Here is a 25255-nt window from a genome sequence, read left to right as displayed (position 1 = left end):
CAGTGCTGTTTAAAAAAATGCTGGCATGGTAGTTCGAGTACACTCCATTGTGAGGACAAAACAGGCTTTATTGCATAATTTGAGGTCTTTTAAGGACACTTGGAAGCTGTAGTCACTGCTAAAACGAAAGCTTTGCTGTTTTAGTGCTTAAGATTCATTATCATTTTTCATCAAGGAGATACCTTTTACCATATTCTGCTGAACTAAACTGTAATGATTTATTTTTTACTTGTTCCAAATCAATTTCATTTTTTTGACAGGTGCAAAGAACATTTTAAAAATTTTGAACGTGTTTACTATGGAAATAAGTAGTGATATGTGCACTCTCATATTTGGTATATACATAGACTTAGACTTGCAATTCAGCGCAAAATGCATTGTTTTCTGATATCACATTTTGTATTCATTGTGGAGTAAGCTTCACAGCAGAAACTTGAACCATAAAAAGGTTCCACTTCTGGAACTCAAGTATAAAATTAAAACTAAAATGGTAAAGAACAGCACTTTTCCTTTTTGTCTGACCATTTCCCTGGTTTCTCATGTTTGACATATATGTTTGTATTTTATAGTGGTATCCTTTTTCATGCCTAGCTATCTGTAAGATTGCAGAAATTATATCTTGTATTTTTTATTTAAGTAATTTAATTATTTTTAAATGTCTAATAAAACCCAAGTTAAATAGGGAAACCATGGGCAAAATAACGAATATAAATATATTTTCCCCCAGAAAGATCGATTTCATATCTATGATGAATACTGTAGTAATCATGAGAAGGCACAAAAACTTTTGCTTGAACTTAACAAAATAAGAGCAGTACGGACTTTTTTACTGGTAAGCTAATTTTTATTGTTCTGTATCTAGAGGTGCAATCTATAATTGCTTACCTGAGAGTAAGCTAGTGAACTCAGTGTTTTTAGTGGACACATATAACATGAACTTTGGTAATTTGATAACAGTTCTTTTTTAAGTGATATGATTGCTTACAGTAATGGCACAAATAATTTAAAAGGTACACTGTTGTATAAGACCAAGGGTTCCTTCTCTCCAGAACCTTGCATAATGCAGTAGTCAAACAGATACAATCAAACAGCTCCTAAGCTACGTATAAAGGCAAGAGTAAGGGAAATGAACCTGTAGGCTTCCAGAAGTTGTTGGACTCCAAGTCCCATCATTCCCTGCCCGTATGGCCAAGGGATGGGGACGATGAGAGTTGCAGTCTAGTTGTAGGTTCACCATCTGTCTAAATCTCTTTCCTGACATCTCTCCCTATCAGTTGTGACTTTCGTCATGCACTTGTCAGCAGTACCACACCTGCATTCATATATTGTGACTTTTGTGAAGCACACTCATGACTGTTCTGAAACTACTGCAAATCAATTTCTTTAGATGGTTTCACATGCTAGCATTAAAGAGAAATGAGGCATAATTTTATAAGGCCCATTCATGTTTTCCCCCTGCTTCCCTTTTTTCAAGTCTTCAAAACCCTAAATGCTTTGCTTGTTGCTTGTAGGAAAAGTTTTCCAGTCATAGTAATCCATAGCTGTAAATCAGATGAACTCTAAAATATAATAGTTTTAGTGAATGAGTCTGCATCACACAGTCAGTGCCATCTCATGACGATTTTATGGAACTGCATTATATGTCTGGCTGAGAAGCAATGAATTTTGGCCAAAATTAGAACAAGTTAATGGAGGAATGGCTACAGACAGCTAATAAAATGGGAGCTGATAAAAATCACCTCTGCCCCTTGAAGCTACCTGAAAAAAAACTAAGCATAATGTTGACACAGTAATAAGGAAGGTCAATTTTCAAACAGAATTAAAAGTGTTTCAATTCCATTCTAGAACTGCATGATGCTAGGAGGACGCAAAAATACTGATGTACCATTAGAAGGTTACTTAGTAACACCAATCCAGAGAATATGCAAATATCCACTTCTTTTGAAGGTAAGCATTTTCATCACTTATTATAATATTTTAACGAATACGTTTTCTGCTAAATTCTGTTTGACATTAAGTAATGACAAGCCCCTCCCAAAAAGAAGTGAATTAACATTTTTAAAATATGTACCAGTTGTGCACAGAAACAAGAGGAGGAGACCAGCACACAGGCAGGAGTAGGATCATTCCAGTGGGTCGTGCCAGAGATCTCCAGAGTGAGAGCACTGGAAGAGAGCTATTTGTGGTTGGGAAGTTCCCAGCTTAGACTTGAAGGGTGTAGGCAGCTCCTGCAAAGTTTGCTCTGGGGGCAAACTGCTACATTCCCCTGTGAAAATCTGTCACTGGATGTCATGCCACCAACTCCCATTCTTTCCCAGATGGCAGGCCTATTCCTTCCATGGTCTGCTTCTGTTACCACCTTTAATGTGACTAGCAAGTCCCTCTGTATAAGTGGACCCTTGAAGCCATCAGAATGCAGTATGCCAGGATCTGCCGAATCCTGCCCATTCTGGGGTAGGAGAGGACAAACGTTTTGTGAATGACCAAGAGTGCATAAAATATGTGTTTTTTTACATATAACTTCAGCCCTGATAGGGTCTCCAAGGCAACTTTCAATTAAAACTTCAGTTTTAGGGCAGAGTATGTTTGCATGTTTAGACAGAAAAAATTGTAGGACATTTCCATGACTAAACATGTGTAGGATTGCCTCTTTAAAACATTTAACAAGAACTTTAAAAACATTCTGAAACAATTGAAGAAACATCACCTACAGCTGAAATAAAAGCAAGAGAGAATCTGAGTGGAGGCTAATACATTTAAAATCCATGCACAGCAACAACAAAACCTTAATAGTTCACCTAAAATTGAAGAAAGATATTGGGTACCATGTGTATGTGCTCTTATTATCTGGAATGTGGTTTATCATATGCAGGCAGTGTATGAGGGCCAGTGTGCTGTAGAGCTTAAGAATCCTGGACTGGGTCTCAGGGGATTTGAAGCCTAATCTCCACTCAGTCATGAAGCTCACTGAGTGACCTAGGGCCAGTCATGGCATCCCTGCCTAACCTAATTCACAGAGCTGTTGCAAAGATAAGATGGGGAAGGAAAGGATCTTGTAATCTACCCTGTAGGAGGAAGAAAGGTACAATACAAATGTAATTTAATAATATACTTCCCATGTATGCAGCTCATCCATTTAACTTTGGATACAAACACGATCATTTTCAAAAGTAATAAAGACTATTCATTGTTTTCATCTTTCATTGTTTTCCTCAGTCCTGGAACAAATAGAAAGGCAAAAAGTAACTTGGGTCTATAATGAAAATGCTGAAAAAGTTCTTAAATTGACTGATACACAAAGAGGAGCCGGGCACACCTACCCAGCTGTGATCTCTCAAAGTCTCACAGATTGGAATGGGAGAGTACACCATAAATTGAAAGAGCACACTGATGCAGTGGTGGCGGTGGTTGCTATTTACTTTCAATGTTCTATCAGTTTGATGGTCCAGTCCTATGTATGCCTACTTACTCCAAATTGTTTCCTATAATAAGTGAAAGTGCAGAAATTGACTTGTCTGTCCTTCTGCCTGCCTGCCTTTTCTTCCTCTTTTCTCTCTTTCTTAAACAGGAGTTGTTAAAGCGCACTCCCAAAAAGCACGGTGACTACTCTGCATTAATGGAAGCTCTCCAAAGTATGAAAGCTGTCTGCTCCAACATAAATGAGGCCAAAAGACAGATGGAAAAATTAGAGGTGTTAGAAGAATGGCAATCTCACATTGAAGGATGGGAGGTAATGTCAAAAAATTGGTCACTCTGTCAAATTTGGGAGACATTTAGACATCTACACAGAGCATGTTCTTTATATTCAGCATACTGCATTAAGTGACATTCTAGGTGGAGCAATTCATAACTTGCAATTAGTATTAAAGGTTTTGACCTTTTAGTTTCTGGTAAGAATAAGATTCAATTTCTCACTTGTTCATGTATTTTCGGGTTTACAATAACTTTGGTTACACACAGTTCCTTTCATACATTCTTACTGATTCATTGTTATATTACTCCATTCTTTCCATTAAATTAGATGCTATTGTAACCACAGGGTATTTTGTTTATATTCTATTATTTTTAGTATATTTAATGTATTGAGAACTACATATCACCCCACCCCCATAGTTTGAGTCGTCTAGACAATATGGATAAGGACTGCCTTCCATCAAAAACAGCAGCCTGATACCTTCTCTTCTCCTTCACCTGGAAAGGTTTAGGCAAAGAGAACATATGATATGATGTGATTGCCTTGGGAATTTCTCCGCCTCTGCATGTAGCAGACAAGGTGAGAGTGGGGAGGGGGGGGTAGAAAATCTTGCATCATCATAATGCACTGAGATTTGAATATTGCTGCTTTTAGCTACAGCCATATAATCATATCCCGTCAACCTAGTCCACCTTCGTTTTGCAAAATCACATAATTAAATCAAAATAAACATTATTTATTAAGGCTCTGGATATAATAGGTCAAAGCACTGACAGAAATAAAAATATCAGCCAAAACTACCCCAATTACTGATTTGGTCTTCTGCTGCATATTTATATGTTTTAGCTTACATTTTCAATAAAAGGGGGCTATTATGTTTGACATCTCATTTGGAATATACAGTAAATGTGGAATTCAGTAGTTGACAAAAAGCTGTCAAGCAGCATAAGCAGCATAAATTCTAGATAGTGAAATATAAATGACATTTCTCAGTTTCTGTGCAGAAGTCCTTTCAATGCTTTTGCCATGGTCATAGATGTATGATGGAGGTGGAAATCTCAGATATTTGACCATATAGAAACAGAGAAACAAAGTGAGTCAGAAGGGGTCTTCTGGGCTATCTAGTCTGATCCCCCAGCTCTAGCCAGCTCCAGTCATGTAATCCCCAACATCTTTCCTTGAATACCCTCACTGATGGGGCCTCAACCAGCTCTCTTGGAAGCCCATTCCATATTCTAGGGGTCATAACCATTAGGATGTACTTCCTGACATCCAACCTGAAGCCTGGTTCCTTGAGCTTTGCCCCATTGAAACATGTCCTGCCCTCCACTTCAGGGAAGGGCAGGCCATGGCCCTCCTCCACATGACATCCCCTCATACACCTATACATCTCAAAGATCCCCTCAATGTCTCCTCTTCTCCAGGCTGAAAAGACCCAGTTCCCTCAATTCTCCTCATATGTCATCGTTCCCAACCCAGCTACCATTCTTGTGGCTCTGTGCTGAACCAATTTTAACCTAGCTATGTCTGTCCTATAATGTGGAGTCCAGAACTGGATGCAGTATTCCAGTTGTGGGTGCACCAGGGTCATGTGGAGTGGTATCAACACCTCCTTAGATCTGGAAGCCACACTAGATAAATAGTAGAATTGTTTAAAGAGCCACAAGCACTGAAAAAAACCAGCATCTGGCAGAGGTGTGTGTGTGTGTGCAGGGGGGGGGGCAACACATGTGGTGCTACTTTGCAATCCTTTTGTAGCCAGATACATTTCTTCTGTAAAACTACAGAAACCTGAAGAAAAATAGAAAGATTGAAGGTGGAACTAAGCAAACTCAAGGGAAGTGTCTGTAAGAAGATCTGAATATCATAGATACAAAGTTAAAATTGGACTTAAGGTAGGCATGGGGAACTTGTGACCCTCCAGATGTTTTGGCCCACAACTCACATGATCTCTCACAATTAGTTGTGCTGACAAGGGCTAATGGGAGTTACATTTAGGGGGCTACAAGTTGTTCACCCTTGACTAAGGAAAGTGCAGAAGTAGATAGAGCGAATCCAGTAGACAGGCAAGTAGGTGAGTAGATGGGATGGTGGAAAGGTGACCTATATTTATTGTCTGAGCTATGAAAAGATAGCATGGCTACCATTTGGCTCTGTGTTTAGCTTTTCCATTTGTCTGCCTTTCCGTTTAGGATGGAGAAAATCTTTATGCTACAACTTCAGATATGCATATTATTTCAAATAGTTTATCTGGAAATATTTTCCCTCCTGTACCATCTTCCATTTCCATAATCTTGATTATCTTGATTGCATAAGTCATTGACTTTTCAACCTCTTGATCCTGGAAGATGTGTGGAATTATGCCTATTTCTGCAGAGTGCATATATTTACATACATTGGGGTGCTCAATGGATAATTTTACCAATCTAAAATTTCCCATGTTTAATCTATGCGTCTTTCTAAAACTATATGCTAAAGTGTGTGACTTAACTGACTATAATTATGGAACAATGGCTATGTTAACATTCAGACTGGAAGTACCATGACCAATAAAGAACTGCAGAAGGCAAACTGTGAAGAAAATTTTAATTGATTCAAAGAAATTTGAATGAAATTAAATCTAAAGATGTCACTCACCAGTAAGAATTTTGCATTGCTTTCCCTGTGCTATTTATATTTTTATTTTTTTCTTTTAGCTTTAGGTAATCTATCCAAAGAATATTTGTTGTTGGATGGATTAAAATCAAATAAAAGTAGAAGAGTCTAAAATGTAGTTACAAATTCATGTGCTGTCAGGGGTATACATGGATCTCTTATGTACAGAAATATATCCTTTAATTAGAAGGGACATACATAATTTACTTCTATTAAAATAAATAGGATATAAATAGGTGGATTATCTTGACTTGCTCTTCTTTCATTGGTGCCATAACATCTGGCTCCAGACTTATCTTTACAAATTCTGACCTTCTTGATAAAGGTTTAATTAATATTTTTTGACCTTCTTATGGCTGACCCTTGTTATAATCAGGAAAAAAAATTCTGCAGTCCCTCTTTCTGGCCCCAGAAAATCCTTAGAAGATTCTTGGGTCACATGATCAATAAAGGTTTAAGGACTAATCACATAATAAGGTTTATGTGGTTTGTTTTGTTTAAAAGCTTGTTTTCTTAATAGAGCAAAAGCTATTACAAAACAAAGTATTAACAAGTCACTTATTATTGCCACTATAGATCTGAGTAGGTTATGTAGCCAATCACCAACATTCGGAAACCAGCATAATAAATCAGTCTACCATGTGTCCCAACTCATGTTTTTCTCCATGGACTTTGGCTATTTCTTTTAACAGATTAGCTCAATCCAATGTAGCATTATAAATATCAGGAACATATACACAACATTCCTGTCAATCAAAGCACTAGTTCCCCCTTGAGAGGCTAATAAGATGTCTAAAGCCATCCAATTATGGAGGACTATTTGATAGAGTTGCTTTTGTTCAGTTGCCAAATCAACAAGGGCATCTGCAGTGGTATTGGCCATTATTTCTAAAACTCCTTGAATTCTCATTAACCTTTCTCCTGTACGCAAGCTCTATGCTGTAACCCTGAAGAAAAACTTGTCAATCACAGCAAACAGTATTTGGCTAGATGGACAAATCATCTGTCCTGGTGTAAGGCAACTTTTAGCATATTACACCCAGAACGTTTAGCTAGATGATGACATTTGTCCAAGAAGGGAATGCCAGATTCACACTTATTTTAGTAATCTGATATGAAGGCATGTTATAGTTACAAATTAATATAGTTGCTAAATATTTGATACGTTTTCATATGATGATTTCCACTTCAAATTTTCTCAATTTAAAGGGTTTCTGCAAGAGCTAGCTAGTTTTTATGAGGCTTCAGTGCAATAAATCCTCCAGTACTACAAGAACTGTTTTAATTAACTAAACATCTGGTTTGCCATAGCGCTTAAGAACAGGCACACACACGTGTTAGAGATTTTCTGTCAGAACAAAATGCTTTGCACATTGCTTAGCTAGGAAAAGGACTATATTTAGCATCTGATGGAAGATGAAAGCATGACTTGCATTCCTGCACAAAAGTGTCACAAAGCTAAGCTTGCATTGGTTATAATTAAAAATCGGCAGGAAAAAGTACATTAGAAGAATATAAATGTTAAAACTTAAATTAATTTTTACCCATTTAATACTGACATGTTAAATTCACTAGACCCCAAAGTAGAATTTGTTTGAGTGAATGTTGAAATCATAAAATTGTATAACAGTTATTTGTATATAAAAATAATTTATCTCTTTTTTTGTAGAGCAAGTAGAGTAACTCAACCCTGGTCCACAAAATTCTTTCTAGCTGCACCTTATATAGATATAGATTGTATTTATATCATGCCCTTTTTCCTGCAAGGAACCCAAGGCATCTTATATAATATCTTCTTCTCCATTTTATCTTCACAAAAACCCTGTGAGGTAGGTTAGGTTGACAGACAGTGTTTTGCCCAGAGTTACCCAGTGAGCTTCATTCTGGAGTGAAGACTAGAATGTGGACCTTTCGGATCCTAATGCAACACTCTAACCACTAATGTACATTGTAAACACTATTTTTATTGAAGCATTTTGTATCCCAGCCTTGAAAGTCTGTATGTCTGCTCGAAGAATAAAGTGGTCATTGACTTTAATTATCGCTTTGATGCTAGCTGGGTACAGACAGCAGCAGAAATAGAGGTGCATACATGTAAATGTTCTGAGGAAAACCTCTCCTCAGAACCTGCTTCCACAGAACCTGGGTGAAAATTCAAGAAGTGGTTGGTAGCTTTCTGACTTGGCAGAGAAAGAAGTTCCTCAGAAATGGGGCCATCACACTGAGGGCTCTTCTGTGGCTGGACCCCAGTTGGACCATGGGTTTACATGGAACTACTGGAAATATGTCACTGGATCACCTCAGTGACCAGTCTGGTTGATAAAGGAGACGTTACTTTTTCAGGTAGCATCCACTTAAAAGGACCAGGCAGGACTCAAGGAAGTAAAAGGACCATGGGAAAGATTTTTGCCTGAACGGCAGCTGCCAGTCAAAGAAAGCAAGTGGTTTACACAGACAAAACTTATGACAAAGTCCCTCACTAAAGGCTCTTGAGCAAACTTAACATTCATGGAACAAGGAGAAGGGGAATCCTCTTATGGATCAGTCATTAGTGAATTCATCATTAGTCAATCATTAATAATCAATAGTCAATTTATTAATAAATTGATAGTCAATAGTCATTAATAGTCAATTGATCTCAATAGTCAATCATTTGAAATAGAGGTAAAATGACTAACACGTAAAGCAATTCCATAGCCAAATTATGGTAGCAGATCTCTCTCTCTCTCTCTCTCTCACACACACACACACACACACACAAACATACATATATCTGTGGTAAAATGTGATATTTTGTTTTCTTGAATAACTAAAGCTTTAGAGTTTGTGTATAAAAATGGCATTTTTCTAGGCTTTATTATCTATCTACATCCAAAGTCCAATTCATTATCTATTTTTATGTTTTTTCGTCAGGGATCTAATATCATGGATACATGCACAGAAATGCTGATGTATGGAGTTTTGCTGAAAATCTCTGCAGGAAATATACAGGAACGTGTGTTTTTTCTTTTTGACAATCTTTTAGTTTATTGCAAAAGAAAGCATAGGTAAGATGAATATTACTTTGTTTTGAAAACTGATCTTATGAAATAAAATGGTGTGCTTTTTAATATTAAAAGTATATCTGATACTCTAACCAGTATAATGCTGGTTTAAATTATTTTTAGATATAAGACTTCATTCAATGCAAAGCAACTATAGAACAAAAGCTTAATGGTAGCGGACATCTTTAGTGCTGCTATTTCAAACTTTCAAAATCAAAGCTAACTTATGTTAGAACATATATTAAGGAGTTTCTACAGTGATCATGTTTTAAAATAATTTTTCTTTACATCTGTAATGCCATTAACTGATCCAGTTCATATATCATGGTAAGCCATGGCTCTGAGGTCTGTTGGTTTACTATTTAAAACCACTTATAATCATGCCCAATTGCTCCCACCATAGAGGAGGGCATAGTTCAACCAATCACAAACTTTCCATTCATGGTTTGTTTAGTGTATCATGCAAAACTTTCCCCTGACAAGCCAACAAAATAGTCTGTGGTTTATTTTCAGATGATTCTTATGAGTTGTCGGGGAACAGAAAAGCCAGAGTTCTGTATTAGCATGGAACAAATAGACCCCTTGTTAAGCAACCCCTGCCCAGGGAGTGTGCATTATAGCCTGCTCATGAATGGTAATCATGGGGGTAAATATAGTAATATTAATATCTGGACAATGTTTTCATATCCCCTGTCTCCTTAAGACGGCTGAAGAACAGCAAAGCATCTACAGAAAGTCATCGATATGTCTTCCGGGGCAGAATAAACACTGAAGTGATGGAAGTAGAAAATGTAGATGATGGTACAGGTATGTACATGTGCACCAATCAGATGATTTATTTAAATATAAATATTTGTTCTTTTTGAAGTATTTGTTTTGCTTTGTGGTTTTTATCTTCTCAATAAACTATATAAGAAACATTGGCACCGTCGTTATTTGTTTTTCGGCGCCAGGTGAAGACCTTTTTATTTAAACGTCATTTTAATTGTTAACAACATTTACTTATTTTTCTGGCCAGGGCGACTTCTTTTCTTTTATAACTTTTCTTTTATAACTTCTTTTATATCGCTTATATTTTTTATTTATTTTATATTATTAATTTTAATTTTATATTGTTATTTTTTTATTGCATTGTATTTTATTGTGTTGTAAGCTGCCCCGAGGCTTCGGCAAGGGGCGGCATAGAAATGTTCTAATAATAATAATAATAATAATGTGATATTTTGGTAGTAGCTAGCAGAAGTGAAATGGAAGACCGAATGTTTTAAGAATAGGAATTTAGCTCCTGTGTATAAACAAAGACGTGTAGTCTTTGTTAGGACTTGATTCTATAAGCTGCTGTGCTGAGGCAATATGGAACAAGGATCTTGGTAGCAAAACTTCTCAGTGCTAATACAGGGCTAGCAACAGTATTTGTCCAGTGGGAGCATTTATCTACCTCAGAGCTCCAAACTCTAAAGATTTCTTTTTAAGGCAAGTGTATCAAAGCTGTAATGTTTGTCTCTCCTAAAAGTACAAGATTGCTTTAGCTGCTGCAATGGAAATGGCCACTGTTTTGCAAGCACTGGTTCTTTGCTTGGGGCTGACATCATCTGATTGCATCGTCTCTTGGTGGATGGATGATCCTGTCTCAAAGTTACAGATTGGTTTCGATAGCCTTTTGGCCACCTCTTGTTCTGTGATTTGAATATTTGTGCTTATGTTGCTGGGCTACCATATGCAGAAATGAAACTCATGGTAAGACAGGGAAGCTTCCCAGCTGTTTCTCAAATAAATTCTGATATACTTCAAAGGAGCAATTTAAAAGCCTCCTCAAAACATGTAAGATAAGTATATGAGCATGTTCTAGCACTTACTATTTTTTAAAGTTCTGGGGTTTTTTAGTAGAACAGAAAGATGTTTTCTTCATCATTTGTCATTCTGTTTATCCGAGGAAGCATCAGGAATTACTTGGTCTAGCCCAGAGCATTTAGCGGTCGTTAGTGTATATCTTTAGCTATTTCGGTAGCTATATCTTTAGCTATTTCCTTTCTGTTATTGTTATTCCTTTCCAGCGGATTATCACAGCAGTGGCCACATTGTTCTCAATGGTTGGAAGATACACAATACAGCAAAGAACAAATGGTTTGTGTGTATGGCCAAAACACCTGAAGAAAAGCAGGAGTGGCTGGAAGCTATTCTAAAAGAAAGAGAAAGGAGGAAAGGTAAAAATTGTGGAGTGCTCACATTATATTTTTTCCCTAAACAATGCAAAAACAGAAGACTAGTTGTGTGTCTCTTGTCCCTTATTTCTTTAACCTGAGCTGTATGCCTTTCCTACTTAGATGCAGTTTCAGTAAGGTAAAAAAAGTAACTACAGAATTAAAACCAACATTTCTTTCATTACTCATAAGAATTTGGATATAGGATAGGATTGTAGTATATGCGAGGGAAGAAGCTGTATTGTACAAGTGATACAAAAGTCCCAAGCAAAAGCGTATGGTCAAAGCCTTGAGGTAAACAAGGTGGGAATAAGATAATCTGTCACATTTGTTATTCAAAAAGAAACCTTTGAACTATTTCCCAAGCAATTATACTTTAAAAGCACATACACGCACTTCATATTTCTACCATCTTCTCTCAGTTTCAAAAGCATCTGTATAAACACCTCTTTTAAAAAGTGTCATGCACAGAATTAATTACGAGCAGAATAATAGATGATTCATGAACAAAAGAGTTTTCAGAATTCAAATAGCTTTGCGAAACAGAATTCTGTTCACCATGAACAAGAAGAAACTTTTTTGTTCACACAGCAGCATTGGCCAAATTTATGCTCACTTTGTGGATATAGAATAATTTGAATAGATTTGCACAAGTATAAGAAGGAAATTGAGCTGCCTTTCTAAAATGGAGATTTTATGCTCTTAAAGAGATGCATTAATTACAAGCTGCTACTTGGAAAAATGTGTGGAGGATTAGGAGAATACAGATTTACTCCCTAACATTCTTTTTCAAGCATTGTGGGTATTGTCCTACATTGTAATGTTACCAGTTTGTACTAAAAATACAACATACTATTCAAAAATAAAGTTTCCTTCTGTTTTAAGATGTTAAGCAGAATTAATAATCAAGTGCTATTTTCTCACAATACATAAACCAGGTTTCTGGCATGCTCTGAGTCCAAGAGCATGCTCCAGAGTTCCTGAGAAGTCAGTAGGAACTCTCACCTTTGGAAAATATATGTCCCAGGTCTACTTGCTCTGTTGTGAATATACACAGCAAAAATTCCTGGGACGTAATAATTTTCATGCATCTATTGCTCATTATTACATAATCTATAAGTAGTATGAATAAATAACTGGTTCCGTAGTAAGTGATATGCTGGATCCAGATATAATCATACTTGTAGTAGAACCATTAAAATCAGTGAAAGTGAAATTTCATTGATTTAATAGGTCTAATTTAATCATTAGATCCAACCCTGGTTTGCATGAGATGACAGCTCACTCTGGCTTAATTAACTACAGGGACTGTTGCGTTGTGCTTGGTTGTGCTGGGTGTAGGCACCACGTGTCATTCATTTTGGTGTCATGCAAACTCAAGCAGCAGGGGCTGTTGTGGGTGGGCTTTCTAACCTCCAGTCTGTCTGGGTTGACATGACATAAGCCAGGACAAGTTCAGAAGATTGCAAAAATGCCATCTGGCACAATGCAAAGGCCTTCATGGATAAATGAAGCTGTGGCAGGCTATTATGTCATGCAACTAGATCTGTTTGTCCCATTACACTTGGAGCCTGGAATTCTGCCTCTGCAATATTCTAGGCATCAGAAATACATGGAAGTCTGCTTGTTCATATTGCTGCTTTTAACCAACAGGAACATTTGGTTGAAGGGAAGGACTCAGGTCTTAGGCAAGGGGCTTGGTAAAGGTGTTTCCTCATACAATGATGATGTCAGGCATGCAACAGGGTTTCCAAGTTCCACCTGGGTTCAGGAAAAGAAGCTGTTTTCAAGAATGGAAAATATATTCATTCACCTTTATTATGCATTTTGCTGAGGGATGTCCTTCACTGCTGTTGAGTAGTCTCATGTCTGAGATAACATAACCATATAATTAGTATTCAAAATACAAAGCAGTTCATAAAGGGGAAATTAACTGAACTGTGTTTTCTTTAGGTGTCAAGGGCAAAAAGTAATAGTTAGAGGTGCAGCTTTTTGACTGTGCAGATTTAATTTTGTCTGTCCACAATTAGGCCTCTCAAGAAGTATGGTAGGTATGCTGTAATGGACAGAAGCAACTCCTGTACAAACAGAGTATCACTGGGTGCTGTACTACTCACTCTTAGGCACTATCCTCACTATCTAATTTTGTAAACCAGGTACTGCAGCTATGCCCTGGTTTCCTTGGCAACTCCATAGGTAGACTGAAATGCAGCACATTCAGACTTTTGAAATCATTCTGAGGTGAGATCCCTGTTGAAGGGTAATGTCTGAAAAGACTGCATAGTCACTATGCAGAAATAGTAACAGGAATCTTTTCAGACTTGCTGCCCAAGAGCCTTATACCTGGAGTTACAAAGAACTGAACATGATATTTTTATCATTTCTATTTTCCTATAGAAAAATGATGAATTATAGAAATAATTAATTGGCTTTTCTTAATAATCTTACCATTCTATTTTTCCTAGAAGACCTTTAAATATGCCCCTTATCTTACATCCTAGATGCCAAGACTTGGAATACACACACACACCCTCTATCTGTTCTCATAAGGCTATGAATGCCAATATTTGGAAACAGTTCAAAATCACTGAATTCTGATTTCTTTCACAGGGCTGAAGCTAGGTATGGAACAAGATACTTGGGCAATGATCTCTGAACAGGGAGAGAAACTTTATAAAATGATGTGCAGACAAGGGAACTTGATCAAGGACAGAAAAAGAAAATTAACCACTTTCCCAAAATGCTTTCTTGGAAGGTATATGTTTATGCTTTGGATTTTACCTCAGTGGAAGCGTGTGTTATTATTTTTGATCTAATTAAGTATTAATCTTGTTAGAAATGCCTATAAAGCAACTAGTTTTGCTAGGAGTCCAAAATCCTTTAAACAAACTTTCTAGAAGTGAGCAGATATTATGCTCTATACAGAATAGTTGCAGAGGAATGAGACAAATAGATTCAAAAATATATGTAGCTGCTGAGCAGAACACCAGTTCAACTTTCTGTCTTGATGGGTTGTTGAAATCACAAGAATATGGGGAATGCATTCAGAACAACCTGTATTGGACAGGCCGTGCCTCTCTCACACCATATTATACTGGCTAGAATTATGTTTGTTTCTTAACATACAAGGCTTTCAAAAATATTCATATCCAAGGAACACTCACAGGAGTACAATTGAAGGAGTTTGCGGATTACTAGTTGGAGGTCAATCTTAAATTCTGAGGCCACTGCTTTTATCATACAAGCTAGAAACTTAATATCCAGACTACATGGAATTAAGGAATAAATATAAGCAGACCTGGTATTGGTGGATAACACAACTGGGGAGTTGCTGATGGTTCAAGTTTACAGCCAAAATGCCATCTGCAGCTACCTAGACCCAGCATGTTTTTGCAGTAGTGGTTTTCTTAGAGATTTAGGTGCTATGTGAGCTACTTCTCCAACCCAGAGGGCATGTACATTTTCTTACCCTACAGTCTACCTAAGTAAGTAAGTAAGTAAGTAAGACTGAGTCGATTTCATACTTTTTCATTTAAGTATAGTTGCAATCAATGGAGCTAAAGCACAGATATCTCTCTGCTGGATTGTAGTTGGGATCAGCTGCATAATGCCAGATTCCTCTAACATATCTTAATCTGGTCATGGTTCCTTGAATAAAGGAAACAGGATTAATTTTTTGCATGTGTGGTAATGGCAAATGTATACTGTAATCTTATATATGAGAGTAAGTCCAGCTGTACTCATTAGGGTTTACTTCTAAATAGATATGCATAGGATTGCATTTCAAAGAACCAAACCAACTTCTTTTGTTTCCACAGTAATTTAGCTGCTATTGACACTATTTGAGTTTTAAGATACGATAAAGTAATTCTTGCTCTAATTGCTTTTTCTAACTAGTGAGTTTGTATCCTGGTTGTTGGAAACTGGGGAGATTCACAGACCTGAAGAAGGTGTAAATCTGGGTCAGGCTTTACTAGAGAATGGCATTATTCACCATGGTAAGTGCTCAAATATTTAACTTTTAAAGTTCAGCATCTGTCTCCACAATTGTTACTTAAGTTTCAGTTTTTGCAGACCAAGGATGTGAATGAGATGACTGAGGCAGTGCTGTCATCATGTGTGTTTTAGACCCTGACCTAAATAAATAGCTTCAGTTCATTTGGAGACACCAGCTGATTCCATCTGGGTTAAAGATATTCCCTCTTTCATGGATGGACAAGGCTACCCTGAAACCTAGGCGAGTTATTGGTTGGTCATTAATCTTCAGTACTTAGGCAAGGTTATAGAACTTGTGTAATAGAAGAACGTGCTTAGAATAAAGTTATTACTGTAATTCTACCTGCCTTGAGTCTAGAGTTTAGAATGAAACCATCTTTTTGCTGGAGGAACCTGGGTCACCTAAGCAGATAGAAAGATGGAGGCTTTTGTACTGCTGCTGGATTCTCCTACTCTCCAATAACTATCTACATGGGGCAGGTGGGAAAGATTTTGTGAGATTCTGGAGTTCAGTGTCACCACAACATATTTTTATTTTACCTTACTTCTAACAGGGTAGATGCATGTTAATAAACTGAAGTGCAATAAAGATTAGACTGAGTTTGTGAGTGAGTATTCTGACACAAAGGTTGTTGATGGCACCATACTTCTTCTGAAGGACCAGGTTTCTGGATGGTCCCTGAGGCCAGTTTTAACATTTGCTTATCAGCTCCCATAACTATGTTTCTTTTAGATAGTTCTAGGCATTTCCTTTATGTATTAAAGCTGTAGAAGCATTCATCTACCTATTCATTTGCTTTTTCTTTAGTTACTGACAAGCATCAATTTAAACCTGAACACATGCTCTACAGATTCCGTTATGATGATGGAACGTACTATCCAAGAAGTGAAATGCAAGATGTTATTTCCAAGGTACCAGCCTTCTAATCACATGGTATAACTGTAAAAGTTGTTATATAAATTCTGATTGAAAACCAGGAAGTTGTACTTTCCTTTGGTCCAATTCTGCTATTTTGTTAATGGTAACTATGAATTTGAGTGAAACTGATTTGTGGGAGATTCAGAACAGATAAAAGAAGTGCTTTGCACAGTGCATAGTTAAGGCACACAGAAAGATAGCAGCTGCATTCAGCTGCAGTGATAAGCCTGGCTTATGAAACCACAGTGTAAACAAACTGTGTGCTAGTGCACAAGGCTTGCTCATTCCTGTGTTCCATAGCTTAATCTGACTAAGCAGGCAGTTTTGTTCCATTAACTGTAGTGTGTTGTCCAAGCCTGGGATTGTTTTTTAGGCCCACACAAGCCAGAATTCATAAGCCAGCAGCACATTCTGATTAAAGCTGGCTTGTTTATTTCTTTCTTTCTTTATAAAAACATTTTTATGATCCTTTTTGTTTTGTAATCATAATTCTTGCATCCCAGGGTATGAAATCAGGTTGGATGTTGGTCTAAGCTATTTCTGCCTGTTCATTTTATGTTTGTGTGAAAGGAGGAGCACAGTGGACAAGATTGGGCTATATGCAAGATCATGTTACTACTTCAAACTGTGGATCCCTAAACTAGGGTTTGTGCCATTGTTATGTGAAATGTGACCACTGAGTTACACTTGTGTTAACATAATTTTAATGAGAACAATATCTCATAGCATCAACTTTATCAGTCGTTACATAGTTGGATCTTAGTTTATATTAAAGCAGACAGTAACAACATAGTGGGACTGCAGGTGGCGCAGTGGTTTAATCCGCTGTGCTGCTGGGCTGGTAGATCGAAAGGTCACCGGTTCGAATCTGCACAATGGAGTGAGTTCCCATTGCTCCGTCCCAGCTCCGTCCCTTGCAGTTCGAAAGCATGCAAATGCGAGTAGATAAAAAGGTACCACTTCGGTGGGCAGGTAACAGCATTCCATGCACTTTGGTGTTTAGTCATGCCAGCCACATGACCACGGAGACTGTCTGCAGACAAACGCTGGCTCTCTTGGCTAGGAAACGGAGATGAGCACCACCCCCTACAGTCAGACATGACTGGACTGTAATGTCAAGGAGAAACCTTTACCTTTACCTAACAACATAGTGCATTTTTCCTTGGCCAGTGGCCAATCAAATTCAGTGTGTACTGGGGAAAATATTGTTCTAACATGGATGCTGAATGCTCTCGGCCACCCAGTTCCCTCCTGCTTCCCCCATCAGGTAGTGGATAGTGCTCCATTTTATTGGTGCTCAGTGACTGGAATGTAACGGTATACTCTTTTTTTGTGACATTCCAAACATGTTTTGAATGCATCATCTCTGAAAATTAATTAATTTATTTTATTTATTTATTAATTAAAACATTTCTATGCCGCCCCTTGCCGAAGCCTCGGGGCGGCTCACAACATACAATAAAATGCACAATAAATTAAAACAATAACAATTAATATATATATATATTAGAATAAAATAAGCCGCCCTGGCCAAATAAAATTTCCATGGTATTAACATTTAAAATACTGCTTAAATAAAAAGGTCTTCGCCTGGCGCCGAAAAGCAAATAACGACGGCGCCAGGCGGACCTCTCTGGGGAGCGCGTTCCATAACTTAGGCGCCACCGCTGAGAAAGCCCTCGTCCGAGTGACCACCCTCCTAATTTCCTTCATTGAAGGCTCCCGGAGGAGGGCCTCTCCCGCTGATCTCAGGGGGCGGCTGGGCATATATGGATGTAAGCGCTCCTTCAGGTAACCAGGACCCAAGCCGTTTAGGGCTTTATAGGTCATCACCAACACCTTGAATTGGTCCCTGACTTCAATGGGGAGCCAGTGAAGCTGACGGAGAACTGGAGTCATGCGAACATAATGTCCAGTCCCCGTCAGCAGCCTGGCAGCTCTATTTTAACCAATTGAAGTATCCGGACCATCTTCAAGGGTAGCCCCACGTAGAGCGCGTTACAGAAGTCAAGACGGGAAGTCACCAGTGCATGAGTCACTGTTGTGAGGCAGTTGTACTCCCGATAGGGGCGCAGCTGATGAATCAGCCGAAGCTGTAGGAAAGCGCTCCTCGCCGCTGCTGTTACCTGAGCTTCAAGTGAAAGCTCCGGGTCGAGGAGCACTCCCAAGCTGCGGACCTTATCCCTAGGAGGAAGTGCAACCCCATTCAGGACAAGGTTCAATTCACCTTCTCCGAAGCCTGAACTGCCTACCAACAGGACCTCCGTCTTGTCTGGATTGAGCTTCAGTTTATTGGCCCTCATCCAGCCCATCACTTCGGCCAGGCACTGGTTCAGTACAGCCACTGCCTCACCTGGATTGGTGGAAAACGAGAGGTAGAGCTGGGTATCATCAGCGTACTGATGATTCCACAGCCCACACCTCCTGACAACCTCTCCCAGCGGTTTCATGTAGATGTTAAATAGCAAAGGGGCAAAATGGACCCCTGCGGTACTCCATGGCATAGCTGCCATGGCGCAGAGCCATAGTCCCCCAGCACCACCTTCTGGAACCGGCCATTGAGATAGGAGCAGAACCACTGCAAAGCAGTGCCTCCGACCCCCAATCCCGCTAGCCTATCCAGAAGGATACCATGGTCGATGGTATCGAAAGCCACTGAGAGGTCCAGGAGAACCAACAGGGACACACTCCCCCGTCCTTCTCCCTGCACAGGTCATCATACAGGGCAACCAAGGCAGATTCAGTACTGTACCTGGGTCTGAAGCCGGACAGAAATGGGTCCAGATAATCAGTTTCATGCAAGAGTGCTTGGAGTTGTTCGGCCACCACTCGCTCTAACACCTTGCCCAGAAATGGGATGTTGGCCACTGGTCTATAATTAGTGGCCATCTCTCAGTGACGCCTTCTTCAGAACCAGTCGGACTACCGCCTCCTTACTTTTAACAAATTTGCTTCTGAATAATGATCTCCTTTTCAGAAGATCCAATTATCACATTGAAAACCTATTACACTACTTACTGGAATTCTTAAAGATTTTGAACAACTGTTCATTTAATTTATTGTGAATGTCTGAACAAGATTATTTTTATATAGATATCATCAGAAGCAGAGTTCTGCAACTAAATACATGCATTTGACTGAAAACAAAGTGACAGTTGTTGCTATATTTCAATACATTCCTCATACACAAATGAACCTGCAAGAAGCTCTCAAAGGGAGACTGAGAAACATGTCCACTGGGCTCAGGGAGGACCTTTTCTCTTTCTTGGTAGATGGTTCACTAGGGGCTAAGTGTAGTCTAGGAATTGGCTCACTCTTCTTACAAAGGAGCCTACAAGCATTGTGGAAACCAGAGTTGTCAAGAATCAAACAGGTTCAAATACTGTAGGAAAGTGTAGTGAGCATGCTAGTGCGTGAAAGGGCAGACCCAGCATCATTAATCCCAGGGTATGGCATCAGGTTTAGAAGACTGAGAAGCTGAGAAGCATCAAGCAAACTGGCCCTTGAGCAGGAGGATCGACCTGGAAGGTATGGCTTGCTCATTGCCACTTGGAAGGGAGCAAAGTATTAGTTTAGAACCAGCTTCTCATTAAGGTGCTTTTCTCTAATGGCCAGTATTCTAACTATGCTTGTTTCTTTCATTATTGAATTCAAAAATACTCTGCTTTTGTGCTTTAAAGCCAGTCTAGCTGATTAACTTAAATAACCCTTTACTTAGAAATAAAACCATTTTAGCTAGAAAACCTTTGTCCTGGTCTGCTTGAATGGAGGAGAACATGAAGTCCGGGCCCAATTCAAGGTGTTGGTGTTGGTGATGACCTATAAAGCCCTCAACGGCTTGGGTCCTGGTTACCTGAAGGAGCGCTTACATCCATATATGCCTGGCCGCCCCTTGAGATCTGCGGGAGAGGCCCTTCTCCGGGAACCCTCTGTGAAAGAAATTAGGAGGGTAGGTACTCGGAGGAGGGCTTTCTCTGTGGTGGCACCCAATCTATGGAATGCGCTCCCCAGAGAGGTCCGCCTGGCGCCGTCGTTATTTGTTTTTCGGTGCCAGGCAAAGACCTTTTTATTTAAGCGTCATTTTAATTGTTAACAATATTTGCTTATTTATCTGACCAGGGCGACTTCCTTTTATATTGTTATTTATTTTATGTTGTTAATTTTATATTGTTATTTTTGTATTTTATTGTATTTTATTTTGTGTTGTGAGCCGCCCCGACGCTTTGGCAAGGAGCGGCATAGAAATGTTTTAATAAATAAATAAATGTGTATAGCTCTGGCTTCCTAGCTCCAACTTTGTAGGTGGATCTCCAAGCTCAGAGCACACGCCCCCCTCTCTCATAGCTAGCATAGAAAGAACTACACTGGCTGCATTTTCAAGGTCAACTTAGGAGATGGAGTTTAGAAACCCTTCTGGAAGTGATGGGGAGAAGACAAGTGCTGAGAAACCTGTTCACTGGGCCCAGGGAGGACCTTTTTTGTTCTTGGTGGATGGGTCAGTAGGAGCTTATTTAGTTTAGTTAGTTTGTATACTGCCTGTTGTTAAAGACTCATGCACTAAAGGATAATAATTTTGAATGATGGCATACAAGTATACATTGTATGTTAGGACTGCTATATCTATTTCATTTTGTTATAGCAGTTTATGTTAATATTTTGAATGGGTCTTGAGCTAATTCATTTTGTACAAGTGTTTATTAGTTTTACTTGATTTTGAGTATTGTAGGTTTAACACTAAACCTATTTATCTTTAATAGGGAGTAAGATTATATTGTCGTCTACATAGTCTGTTTACCCCTGTGGTAAGGTAGGTCCTGCTTTTTCACTATTTGCTTCAGAAGCTTAGGCTGTAGTTGCTACTCATATAAGCAGGTCAAAAGATCCTGAAGTGCGTTGTAGACAAAGAACACTTGTTAGAGAAGAGCTGCAGCAATGACATCCTCATATGCTACAAGAATAATGCAAGCTTATACTGGGGAAGCTGTCTTATCCCTGGAAGCAGGGGTGGTTGTAGGATTCTCCAAAGAACCAGCCAGACAACAGGAAAAGCAGTCTGCCTCATAGCTGGGTCTCCAAGCTTGGAGCACGCTCTTCTCCTCACAGCTGGCATGGAAAGAAATGAGGGGAGGGGAGGGGAGGAGACAGGTACTGCCATGACATAAAGTATCCTGGCAGCATCTCAGCTTCCTGTCCTCACTTTCTGAGGCACAGCACCAAAACATCAGTGATTAATAATAAACTGAGGAAATTGACTGGGAAAAGATTATCTTACCTGGTATCTAAAAAATTAAAACATAGAAACTAATTATATTTCCAATATCTGAAGTTCTGGGAATACCTATGTTATCTCTCTCTCTTTCCTAGTAGGCTGTGCCTTATCTCTACTGCATGTATTTCGAGGCAACAGTGACAACAGAATTCAGCCCTAAAACTACTAGAGACTAGAGCCTTAAAGAGGACTAGAACATGTATCCCTACATCTCAATAATTCTAGCTGTCTGTATATATTACTTTGTTCTTTCTTTCTTCCAAACTGAAGTGAAAGTATAAAATAGTTCTAGATGTGAAAAAGCAAAATTCTGAAATAAAAACAGAACAACAAAGGGGATAACATCGTTTTTACCATTGCTTTTACCATTGCTTTTTTAAACACCCAAGCCTCGAGGAAGATGCTCATTCAGAAAAATGTAATAGATTAAGTTGATCATCCACAAATCTTCAAGTGAGAAGGGTTAAAAAAAAAGCATAGGTGGATGAATGTGCAATCCAATAAGCATCTAAATAATAGTAATAGTAATCTATTTCATAAATAAAAATGAAATAGAATATTCCCAAGACTTGATTCCAGGATCTATTTGGGCAAAGTGGGCTGCAGGTGGAGAAGTAACAGGTCTTCATTATGCAGATTCCAAATAAGTGTTGGAGATAAATCTGTTAAACAACTTAAATAATATTTTATCATATGGCTACTATACATTTAAAAATTATAATCAGAATAATGTATTATCAGAAACTAATAAAAATGGACTGATCAAACAATCATTTGAATCAATGAAGGTTTGTGTGAGATATGCCATCCAATGAATATCAAATACATTTTGGAGTAAATACTTTTGTATATCTTCCCTACCAGAGATAAAGATTACCATCTGAGAACCTACAAATCTGTAGTCATGGCTAATAAATTGATAGACTGGCTAATTGCACAGGTAGGACTGTATTTTGAATCACATAAGCATGATTAGAAGATGCAATGTGCATATTTACTGCTATTGGTGATAGAGATTTTCACATGACATATATTTCAATTTGTATCTATATATACACTTTACCTAGATCTTGCATCAGTATCTAGCATCCTTGGGCAGCTACTAAGACCCCAGTGTTCCAAGCTAGCCCACTGTAGGTGTCTGACCCAACCCCATTCATTCATTCATTCATTCATTGGCTAGTACTTCAAGTAGTTCTGTGCTATGTGCATTGTAATGTTCCACAATAGTCCTACAAAGCGTTTTTCTGGGACACTTATATTTATTGTATTTATATCCCATCTTTTTTCTCTGACCAGGAACTCAAGGTGGCTTATATAATCCCCCTTTTCTATTTATCCTCCCAACAAGCCTGTGACATTGGTCAGGCTGTGAGTCAGTGAATAGCCCAACATTAGGACAGAATAGATCTCCCGAGGTCCCCTGAGGTCTCAAATTAGGTCTCCTGAGTCTCAGAGCAGCACTCCAACCCACCATAGACTAGAAAGTCTATTAAAAAGATTCCATATATTGGAATGTCTGTTAAATATTTCTAATCTGTGGGTCATTGTTTTGTGTTCTGTATTGGTTGGCATATTCTTGTTAGGATTTGGGCTGATTCAGTCTCTGGATTAGTTCTATTGACACACTATCTGTTTCAGGTGCTTTATTCCTTCCAAGTGCTTTCAGAGTAGTTCGCACTTCACTTTCAAATATTGCGGGCTCTTCCTCATAGAATTCCTCTTCAAAGGATTGCCATCTTTTCATCTCTCCTCCATAGTTCTTCCATATACATTTTTAAGCTTTTTTATTGACAATCCTAAAAAGTCCCAAAGTAAGCCATTTACATTATGATACATCCAATATTCATATTATTATACACACAATTGCTTCCTAAGCTTATGCTGACCAACATTCCAGCCAATTTCCCACTTGGTCTTCTGTATTGTTTGAGTCCCTATCCCAGGCAAATAGTGGATGCCATTTTTTCATGAAATTATCTTTTTTTAATTTCTTTTCTATATAGTCTATTCCGGTTAATTAATTTCTCCATCAATGAGACCATCCATATTCTGTTAAGAAACCTTTGCAAGATCTTGAGCATATTTCCAGCATCGGGTAATTTCATTCTAGGCTGCTCCTATAAGTATCACCACCAGCCCTTTATTAGATAAGTTTTCATTTCCATTCATAAATAATGAAAAAAGTAATCGAGCTTCATTTCACAGGACATAAATGCCATCTGTGTACTACTTTTAACACCATTTCCTTAGATTTGGATGATACTGATTTATATGGTTGTCTAGTTCATATTTTAAGCTGTCCAGAGACTGTGGTATTGGACAGCATATAAAAACGTTAAATATTTGTCCAATTATTTTCTGATATACTAATGTTTAAATTAATCTCCCAACCTGTCTTAATTCCCATATTACTACCATATTCTTTATCAATAATGCTTTCATAAATAGATGAAATCAATCCTTTTTTCTTTTTCTTATCCTTTTCTATGCAGTGGCTTTTTAACTCTGTTAATAGTCTATTTGGGCCCGAACCCTTATACAACTGAATTGCAAAATGTCTTATCTGAAATAATTGGAACCAATTAGTTGCTACTTGCAAAGTTTTTTCTTGTAAATAAATAAATAACTGACTTATTTGTACAAGGGAAACCAATTACAGTCGAACAGTTACGTAGATCTTTCATATGGTTTTTGAACATTTTAAAAACATTCTCCTGGTCAGATAGTATGTTCCACTGTTTGTCTTTCAGTGTTCCTAATCTAGGCTTGCATTTCCTTTTGATTTCCTGAATCTTCTGGAAGAGATTTCTTGCTTTTGCTTTTTGTTTGTTCTTTCCTGTTTCTTTGCACTGGTCATTGTAATAGTTCCTCTTGCCTTTATGTGATTGTTCCTGAAAACTTTTGGCATTCTTCCCTAATAATTTCTCCAGTTTCAGCCCAGAGTTCTTCTGGCTCACAGTCAACTGAATCCAGGAACCAAATCTATGGATGTTAAGTTCCTCAGAAATGTTATTTAAGTTGTACTTTGGTACTTTTCTTCTGTTAGTGAGATTTTTCAGCTTGACTCTGGTTTTTTTTTTTTTTTTTTTTTAAGAGTTCTTGGTCATTACTACAATCTGCTCCTGGTCTTCTCCGTCTGTTACTTCCAATTACATAGTCTATTTCTTTAGACTTTACCATTAGCCTTCTGGTAAAGTCCATGTGTACCATCATCCATTGTGTTTGCTGATGCTGACTTCACAGAATTCTATGAGTCATTCTCCTGCTTTGCATCTGACCCCAGGCCAAATTCTCTGACAACATTGCATTCTGCTTTGTTTCCTACTTTTGCATTCCAGTTACCTATGATTATCAACATGTCTAATTTTGGTGTGTTATCAATTTCCTCTTGAATTACCTGTATAAAGGCTTTCCTTTTCTTCTTCAGCATCTTTTGTTGGAGTATAGACTGAAATGATGGTTGTGCTGATAGGT

At 38.2% G+C, this 25255-nt stretch overlaps 1 protein-coding gene across 5 annotated transcripts in view; it reads left to right on the top strand.

The window, feature by feature from the left end:
* The window catches only part of PREX2 (phosphatidylinositol-3,4,5-trisphosphate dependent Rac exchange factor 2), a 147675-nt gene that overhangs the window by 30750 nt on the left and 91670 nt on the right, over nt 1-25255 (top strand). For 3 of the 5 annotated variants that reach the window (XR_006414086.1, XM_044424092.1, XM_044424093.1), the window contains exons 4-14: nt 728-832; nt 1846-1947; nt 3569-3730; nt 9263-9396; nt 10097-10200; nt 11448-11597; nt 14205-14349; nt 15492-15592; nt 16399-16502; nt 21267-21316; nt 22643-22718. Coding sequence is in view for 4 of the 5 variants with exons in the window: in XM_044424092.1 (XP_044280027.1) it covers nt 728-832; nt 1846-1947; nt 3569-3730; nt 9263-9396; nt 10097-10200; nt 11448-11597; nt 14205-14349; nt 15492-15592; nt 16399-16502; nt 21267-21316; nt 22643-22718 (1233 nt within the window). In the remaining variant the exon portion in view is untranslated. Of the gene's footprint in view, nt 1-727; nt 833-1845; nt 1948-3568; nt 3731-4199; nt 4274-9262; nt 9397-10096; nt 10201-11447; nt 11598-14204; nt 14350-15491; nt 15593-16398; nt 16503-21266; nt 21317-22642; nt 22719-25255 lie in introns of those variants that run through there. The other 2 variants (XM_044424094.1, XM_044424095.1) reach the window with 2 other exon arrangements.

The sequence above is a fragment of the Varanus komodoensis genome, unplaced genomic scaffold (genome assembly GCF_004798865.1).
Source record: "Varanus komodoensis strain SLA01 unplaced genomic scaffold, ASM479886v1 scaffold14_1, whole genome shotgun sequence".
Taxonomy (NCBI): Eukaryota; Metazoa; Chordata; class Lepidosauria; order Squamata; family Varanidae; genus Varanus; species Varanus komodoensis.
Note: the sequence above shows the minus strand (reverse complement) of the source record. Positions and strands in the feature narration are given on the sequence as shown.